Source organism: Xenopus laevis, chromosome 8L (genome assembly GCF_017654675.1).
Source record: "Xenopus laevis strain J_2021 chromosome 8L, Xenopus_laevis_v10.1, whole genome shotgun sequence".
Taxonomy (NCBI): Eukaryota; Metazoa; Chordata; class Amphibia; order Anura; family Pipidae; genus Xenopus; species Xenopus laevis.
Genome location: NC_054385.1, coordinates 73,985,888 through 73,995,318, shown reverse-complemented (window position 1 = coordinate 73,995,318; position 9,431 = coordinate 73,985,888). Strand labels below are relative to the sequence as shown.

Genomic DNA, 9,431 nt, shown 5'->3' with positions numbered 1-9,431 from the left:
GCAGCCATTTTTATAGTGGGTAATAAAGGCACTGTATAGTCTAGGGCTAATTTGCCTCAACTTGGCATTCCATTAATAAAGATGGCCGACAAACAAAACACTGGTGAATGCGGAAAGGGCGGGCACTTTTTTTTCAGACACCGGAAAAACTTTGAGCCGGCTTTCCAGGCGTTTCTAGTAATTTCTACTGAGGCTGGCATATATATATATGTCACAGGAAGCTGGGAACGAGAAACGTGTGAGCGCGCCGGAGAGCGGGACAGATTCTACTGCGGGTTTCGAGAGGCTTTTCAACTGCTGATCGCCGGATATTCAGTGCAAACCAATAGAAATAAAGAGGCAGGAAAAGCAGAGCTGGGAACAATATAGAAGAGAGCTGTCAGTGTCTTGTAATTAGATCTTCACTAGTTCAGCCATGGCTAAGTGGGGAGAGGGGGATCCGCGATGGATCGTTGAGATGAGAGCTGATGCCACCAACGTGAACAATTGGCATTGGTAAGTTATCATAGTTGGATGCCTTCCATTTCTAAACCATTTGCAACAAACTTACTCGTGCGTGGCTCAGAATTATTAAAGGGTTATGTTAACAAACCGCATTTTAATCAACAGCCACTCATATCGACAGCAAGAGAAGAAGAACATTTGCACTGGCCAAATACCCTTGGTTATTGGCACAATGTTTGGAATGGGGTTGGTCTTCGCTTTAGGTTATAGCTTTATGATTATAATTGAAAGCTTTGTCTCCACCCAGTTGTCTTGGCAAATGCATTATACTCATTGTTCATCTTCCAAATCTCCTTTAAAGGGGTTGTTCGCCTTTAAATTAACTTTCAGTATGATGTAGAGATATTTTGAAACAATTTGCAATCTTGTATTATTTGTCTTTTTTGAGTTATTTAGCTTTTTATTCAGTGATCTGTTTGCTACTGTCCAAATTACCCTAGCAACCACTCATTGATTTGAATAAGAGAGGGCCTGAATAGAAAAACAAATAATAGCAATAGCAATAACAATACATTTGTAGGCTTAGAGAGCATTTGTTTTTTTTTTTAGATGGGGTCAGTGACCCCGTTTGAAAGCTGAACAGAGTCAGAAGAAGAAGGCAAATTATATATATATATATATATATATATATATATATATATATATATATATATATATATATATATATCTCTATCTAAAGGTGAATCACCCCTTTAATTTGCAGAAGGCACTGCACATTACACCAAGGAAGTTTCTCTAAGTTCGATGCAACTTGTCATCGTCAATTAACCACTTTGACCGTAGCCAGCCAAACATGCTTGGGGGAATGTGCAGGGATAAATCTTATGGTTATGGTCTGTGCAGTTCTGTCTTTGATAGGATTTGACGCAAATTTCTGGGAGAATGTGTTAAATCCATCTCTTTAAGATCAACTTTTTTTGGGTTTGCTTTGTTTTTAAAGCACAGCAATGAATTTATGGTCAAAGCTGACTACCCCTGTTCTAAATGCTTTCATTGCTGCTAGCTAGCTTGATTTATGGGCCTGTGCAAGGTCTTCAGCATATTCATTCTGTCAGTAACTATATCTGGCATGTTCTTGCTACAGGCCGTGTCAAGTGGTGCAAAAAATAGATCATGAAAATACAAATGACCTATGTGTTAGTAGCGCAGTGCAGGCAGCTGGTGCCCATACTGGGAATGTTGCAGCTGATTATTTAGGGTACCTCTAACTACTGAGCTCACAGCATTTTGATCATTCAGATATTGACAGTATCTATATATGCATATCTACAAAAAACATACAGTTAATGAGCATGTTTGAAATAAAAAACATTACAGCTAAACTAAACAGTACCAAGTAATTTTCATTCAAGCTTTAATGTTTTCCAGTGTTACTTTAAAATAATATTTCTAAATGTCTGTATTTTGCCTCAGGACTGAAAGAGATGCCTCTGGTTGGTCCATGGACAAAATTAAAGAACTAATGATGGGCATAAGAGTGGAAAGTGAGGAAGGGACATGTGATATAACAGAAGTAAGCAAGCTGGAAGGGGAAGCATCTATCAACAACCGAAAAGGAAAACTAATTTTCTTCTATGAATGGGATATCAAGCTGAACTGGACAGGTGAGCAGTTTATGATAAGCCAAGAACATTCTGTAAACCATTAAATACCTTTGCTTATACCGTGTATATTTTAATTCTATATCTCTATTAGAGGTTTGGTTTTTTGTTCTGTCACATTGTATTTCAGTGGTAGATACTTGTCATATATTACAGCTGGCCACAATGTGGTATCCCTTGGGTTATGCTTCCGAGTGATGTCACAGTGGATGCTTAGACCAGTATTTGCCTAAGATTTTTCTGTGCTACCACGGTCAGCTCTCACTCTCTTAATAAGGTGAACAAACTCATGGAGGGCACAATACATGTTCTTTAAAAGAAAACATTTTGTGCAAAACTAGAATGTGTTTAGTGTATTGTACTCTTTTAAATATAGAAGGAATGTGCTTAAAGGGCAAGTCAACTCCAAAATAAAAATTCTGACTAAAAAAAAAAACCTAATTCTAAGAAACTTTCCAATTTACTTGTATTCGGAATTATCAATGCTTTTAACATTTGTAAATACAATTACTATTGAAAGCAGCATTTGCTTAAAGCGATACACGCTCCTATAAAAATCATAGGAACGTGCCAGTATTGAGTAAATGCTGCACCCATAATTGTTCCCTGAAAAGCCCCCCACAAAGCCGCCCCGCTGACACTACTAACGTATCGTCCGGGTTGCTTCAGTGATACTGGGCTGGGGATGGAGAGATGCTTCCATAGGCTGAATTCCTGTTTTCATTCGTAATTGGCCTATGGAATGATCGTGCCGCCCCCAGCCCAGCGTTACTGAAATGGATCAGAAGGTCTTTCAGCAGTGTTGGAGGGTGGGGTGAATGCAGGTTTGTGGGGGCTACTGCGGAGGGCTTTGAGTGGAACGTTTACGGGTGCAGCATTTACTTAATATGAACACGTTCCTATGATTTTTATAGTACGTGTCAGTATTGCTTTAACTCCAGGTTGCTGCATTTTAAACAATGTTGCAAAAGTCTTCCCCAGCAAAGACAGGTCTGTTAATCAGCTGCCTTGTCTTATATTGTATCGACACCACCATGGCACAGAATAGACATGGACAGACGAACACTGCTTTCTCTAGCAATACATATACAAATAACTTAAAAACCATAGAAATTTGTAATTAATGTATAATGAAAAGTTGCTTAGAATTATGTTTTCTTTTATTAGGCAAAAAATATTTTGCGGTTGACATTACCTTTAATGTAGTGTGCCGATTCGATTTATTGCTGCCTCTTTTCCCGGGCTGTGCAGGGGAGCCAGTAGCTAGGCTGACCTGATAGGGAACTGAAGCCTGACTTTGCTTGTGTGACTGTAGGGCTGTGATTGGCTTTCCCCCTCCTACTGTTCTTCTGGCAGGGACCAATCGGACACGCCCACCCCTCATTTAAAACATGGACAGGGACCACAGCAGATCTATCGGGAGCTCCAATAAAGGGGCAATTTTCAAAGATAATTTTTTTGTCCAAAATAAAACCATCACCATATATTATTCATTGTTGCCTACCAGATTAGGAGGGTTTTTTAGGGGTGTTTGTTATACTAGATGTCTCTTTTAAGGGCAGGCAAGTATTTGTGTAAATAACATTTTTTTTTTGGGCCACACATATATGCAGTAGTCTTCTACAGTAAACATTATCTTATTTTGCAGGGGTCTCAAAGTCTGGTATAAAATACAAAGGACATGTGGAGATTCCAAATCTTTCAGATGAAAATGATGCCAGTGAAGTAGAGGTAATCATAACTGCAGCATGTGTGTGTAATGGTGTGACTGGATGCAATCCTAAAATAAATAAATGCTAACATAGTTCTAGACAGTAACTTAGGCACTGTATGTTAGGTAAAATCACTTAAATACGCCTTTGTGCCAGGGATGCAATGAATCCAATATTTTGGTATTCCGGGGAATCCTGAATATTTCAGGGCACATTTACTTAGCTTGAGTGAAGGGTTAGAAGGAAAAAAACTTTGAATTTTTCTTCGACCTTCGACTACGACTTCGAATCGAACGATTCAAACTAAAAATCGTTTGAATATTCGACCATTCGATAGTCGAAGTACTGTCTCTTTAAAAAAAACTTCGACCACCTACTTTGCCACCTAAAACCTACCGAGCATCAATGTTAGCCTATGGGGAAGGTCCCCATAGGCTTTCTAGCCAATTTGGGATCGAAGGAAAATCTTTCAATCGATGTATTGAAATCCTTCGAATCGTGCGATTCAAAAGATTATTCCTTCGATCGAACGAATTGCGCTAAATCCTTCAACTTCGATATTTGAAGTCGAAGGATTCAACTTTGAGGGTTGAATATCGAGGGTTAATTAACCCTCGATATTCGACCATTAGTAAATGTGCCCCTTCATGAAGGATTTGGTTAGTTCTCAACCCTAATTTGCGCATAATAATCAGGGCAAGGAAAAGTTTAAAAAAAAATGCAGAGTTCTTTATTTGTGTGATAAAAGTTGGAATTGGCCAAATCCTGCTGAAAAAGTACAAATTCTGGATTCAGTACATTCCTACTTAGTGTTTTTTTATTGGAAGATGTTGCTTAGTTATGCAGTATCTAGTTTTTTTTGCAGAAAGCTATATTATACTCATATGTGTCATAGAAGATTATATATGAGCTCAATGAATAGGGCTTGGTCGGTGCAATTGTTATTTGTCTTAATGAAAAAATATCTTTATTTTACTAAACTAAAAATATTAAACCACTTTTATGTATGCAACCCTTTTCTCTTCAGATCAGAGTGTCCATGGCTAAGGATGAGCCTGAAACAAACCTATTTGGTGTAATGAGAAAGCAGGGAAGCAAGCAAATACGGGAAGCGGTGGCTCAGTACATATCCGCGCTAAAGACAGGTAGTGACACAATTGTGTTTATTTAGAAATGGAGTGGTTACATTCACTGACATTATAATACATTCTAGCAATACAAAATTAGATCTATACCAAGGGAAAAACTGCAAATAGAGCTTACAACAGTTTTAGAGGGAGATTTTAAAGCTCTCTGTTCAACTTAAATAAGATTTTTTTCAACATATTTATCAAAGGATTAAAAAAGACATTTGCTTATTTTCAATTGTTCAAACAAAGATCAAGTACATCAATTTCTAGGCACAAGGACAGATTAGTTAGCAAGTGTTGAGTAAACCACACAGCATACACAAGTTGGCCTACACAGCACATGTTCACAGATGCAGCAGCCTGGAATTTCTTCACATTTTGCCTGTTAGTCAAGAGTTTCTTCATACCGGCAAAAGTCTGCGTACACTTGGTGAAAGTCCGAGATGAAGTAAGCAACTGTGAGCATGTCAGATTCACTTCAAGGGAGATCCTGTAAATACACAGGATGAGAAAGCGGATGGCAGCAAAGGCTTTTGCAGAAAAATGCAGTTGAGATGCACTACATCTAGGGATGCTATCTTTTGCGTTATTTGTTCATTTACCCAAAAATTGCTGTATTCTTGGCAAAAACAGAAGTTAATGAGACAAACGGATTAATAGCACCTAATTATTTGTAGTACAAAAGATATGCAAGTTCCCTGGAAAAAGTGAATAAAAATTTTCCTTGAAAAGCAGTCATATACTGAATTTTGTAGTTTTATTTGTATGTATGTTTCACTTTTAGAAAATGATCAGTTGCTGAACTTAAAAGAGAATAATCCTGGTAATTTAGGTATAATGTGGTTATCACTTTTAGGCATTGTTACAATCCTACAGCAAACCGGAATGCTATTCTGCTGAATAAATGTACTAATTTGTTAGAAAGTTGTATGTGTACAATGAATAGTGCTCTCTGGCACTTATGTATATTTTTGGGTTTTTTTTCCATTCTCTTGCTAATAACTCATTTTATGTTTTTAGAGTTTACTCAAGGAATGATTCTTCCCACAGCAAATGGTGTTTCACATACCGGAGTTCCAGAGATAAAACAAAAAGCCGAGATAAACGTGGTAAGAAGGATATCTCTTCTACACATTTTAAATGATTATAGACTTGCCAATTTCATTTATAGGTGTAGAGTAAAGCATTGCAGTGAAAATCAAATCATTGTTTGAGCTGAGTTGGGCATATGTTGAATTCACTATATTTCTTGTACGTGTGGTGTTTTGCAGTGGTAACTACATTCTTGGTACTGCATTTCATAGTTTTTTTGTAGATAAGAGTACCTAGCTTTCACCAAGTGTAATCCTTTGCCATTTGTTCATCTAGCCACAGACGAGTAAAACCCAAACCTGTCAGAATGCAGGGGTTAAAATACCTACTTGTAAGGTGACCATAAAGGACACTTTCCTGACTTCACCTGAAGAATTGTACAGAGTGCTTACCCGGCAAGAGGTAATGTAAACAAACCCTGCTATTATAAAACACTTGCCATTTGCTTTCTCCTTAAGTTGGTCAGTAGCTTGTATGGTCTTCATAAGTGGGAAAAGTTTCAGTCTTCATGTTACCTTTTAGTATGATGTTCCGAGACAATTTTGCAATTGGTTTTTATTTTTTATGGTTTTCAGTTATTAATCTGTTTGTTCAACAGCTCTCCAATTTGGTAATTTAGCAGCTATCTGGTTGCTAGGCTTGTTTACCCTAGTTTTGAATGAATGATTGTAATGTGACTAGAAGAGGGCCTGCACAGAAAGTAAAAATTAACAAGAATAACATTGTAGCCTCACAGAGCAATATAGTTTTTGGCTGCTGGGATCAATGTTCCTTATTTGAAAGCTGGAAAGGCGTAGAAGTGGAAGATTGCTATGAATATGGCGTTCTACAATGTACAGTGCTTGGATTGATACTAGGTGGTTACATCAGGAAGCAGTTGGCTGCAATTCCACATTTTCTTGCCCCTTCCGCTAGATAAAGTATTGACACCGATAAGCAGATAAATCTGGTGTAGATCATGGATGAAGGCATGCACTTTTTGGTGGGCTGTTACTCTTTGTTACTTATGCCTCATAAAAAAGTCCTCAACTTTCTCTGACTTATCTCTATAGCTCGTGCAAGGATTTACCCATGCCCCTGCATCTTTAACAGCAGACAAAGGTGGGCAGTTCCAGCTTCTGGGAGGAAATGTCAGTGGAGAATTTGTAGAATTGGTGAGTTTACTAAAACAAAGCTTGAATCTTCACCCACCTTATTTATGCTAAAGCCAGCAGCCAGTCCCCTCATGGTAGACAAAGATTTTAAAGATCTAAAGATCTAAGTAAGCCTATAATGTAAATACCTGTGTAATACAACAGATTTATAGCACATAGGTAACATTTTCCTGGTGCCCATCTTCCAGATAAACCAAAATGTTAAATTGCAGACATTATATCACGTAATCTACAGAGCGCGTTACATATTACACAATTGTTGTGTTCCATCCATGTTCTAAGTGAAAAGTAAATGACTAGTCTATTTCCCCTTAAGAGAGACCTTGAGTGCACAGACTCTCTTATCTTAATGACTGCTCTGTTTGCAGGAACCCGAGAAACATATTGTAATGTCTTGGAGGTTTAAATCTTGGCCACAAGGTAAGAAAAATGAGTTGTTGTTATGAGCATATCTGGACTTTTTTTGTATGCTGCCTTTACACTTAGGTAGATTTATCAAAGATCGAGTTGCGTTTTCCGGAAAGAATTTTTTTTTTTTGAGGGTCATTTCCCATCAAAAACTAATATTTTTTTTAAAAAAAAAATTTTGGCTAAAAAAACTAAACTTTTTCAGGGTTTATTTAAAAACCCAAATTTTTTGGGGTTTTTGTAAAAAAAAAAAAACTCAAATGTTTCAAGAATTATTATACCCTAAAGCTGGAAAAAACTTGAATACGAAAATACTCCAGCTAAAACCTGTTGAGGTTGTGTAGAAGTCAATGGCAGAGATCCCTTGAACCATTTGAAGATGTTAATAGCCTTCATGATGTTCAGGGTTTTTTTTTTTTGGTTTTTTTTGTTTTTTTTGTGGGTTTTACTCGAAAACTCTTAATTCGAACAATTCGGGGTTTTCCCCGTGGAAAAATATTCATTCAGAAAATTCGCTGATTCAAGTTTTTACCATTCGAGTTTTTTTCTTCAATTAGAAAACATTCCAGTTCAGTTCATTCGAGGTATAAAAAAATTCACAAACCTCAAACTCGACCTTTGATAAATAACCCCCTAAATAAATCTTGAATTTTTATTAAAGAAAAATGGGAAAACCACAAATTTTTTAATTTGTAGAAAAAATATATTTATATGCTATAAGGGTCACAAAGCAGAATAGAGCTTCAACGTTTGCACCAGCTGTACAATCTTGTTAAACTTTTTTTTTTATTCGAAATGAAAATACTATAAAAACATTTTTGTCTTGAATTCCTTGATCTTAATGTTTTTTTTATTGTCTGCCCCATCTTCAGGTCACCATGCTTCCATCACTCTGACTTTCACAGACAAAGGTGGGGAGACAGAGTTGCGAATGGAAGCTCGTGGTGTCCCACAGGGCGAAGAGGATCGTACCAAAGAAGGCTGGAAAAGATACTATTTTGATGGCATTAAGCAGACGTTTGGATATGGAGCTTTGCTCTTATAAATTCTGCTGGGGAGTTGTTGTTTTTTTCTTCATTTTTTTACTGGTCTATAAATAAATATTGTCTTGTGGACTGAAAAATATTTAATTTGTGGGGGTTTTATCTCCATTTGGTAAGAGACTCTGAGCGTTTGATTTCTGGGAAATGTTTTTTCTATGTCTGATGGTGGGTTCGAACAGTGTATTGTTCCTACAAGAAAATCATGTACATTGTCAGACTGGAGCCCAGAGTTGTGTATATTCTTGTCAAACCAATTAAATGATTAAGTTATCTGTGTGTAGTTTTTGTGCTGTTTTTCTGAAATGTTTAAAATGTTCACAGTTTTATAAAAGTGTGTGTACAATATAATAAATTTACATTTTTTTTGTTTTTTTGTTACCATTCTTTCAGGGAGAACTGTGGTGTTTAAACAACAGCCTCGCTAATACAATTTATCCTGTTCAAATGAATATAAAGTGACCCTCTGTATTGTGGGCTTGCCTAGGTACATATAAGATAGCATTTAGAGGAAGTGTTGCTCGTCCTGCAGCATCTATCATACATAAGAGATTGAAAATTAGCTGTCAGATAGTGTGATGTTTATGCAAATGTTGTGCTTTGCCACTATTCTTCCTGAAATGACTGGTGATGTTTTCTACCTGTATGCCGTAGGCCTTATTCTCCTGCTGTGTCAGCTGTAAAACAATAATTCCCTGTATTTCAGTCTGCTAAAGAAGTACATTTGTTAGCCACATTTCAGCATTCTTCCAGCTGCATTCAGTGCTTACATGCATGGACTGCATTTTTC

General features: G+C 37.0%; 1 protein-coding gene across 1 annotated transcript; it reads left to right on the top strand.

Annotated features, from left to right (window-relative positions):
• Nucleotides 1-214: 214 nt before the first annotated feature.
• ahsa1.L (AHA1, activator of heat shock 90kDa protein ATPase homolog 1 L homeolog) lies at nucleotides 215-8,916 on the top strand (the record flags this gene model as incomplete). Its single annotated transcript, NM_001092052.1, is given in 9 exon segments — nucleotides 215-495; nucleotides 1,918-2,108; nucleotides 3,754-3,836; nucleotides 4,845-4,962; nucleotides 5,968-6,056; nucleotides 6,316-6,441; nucleotides 7,092-7,193; nucleotides 7,562-7,613; nucleotides 8,474-8,916. Coding segments are annotated over 9 exon segments (1,014 nt in total). The 3' UTR covers nucleotides 8,647-8,916.
• Nucleotides 8,917-9,431: the final 515 nt, after the last annotated feature.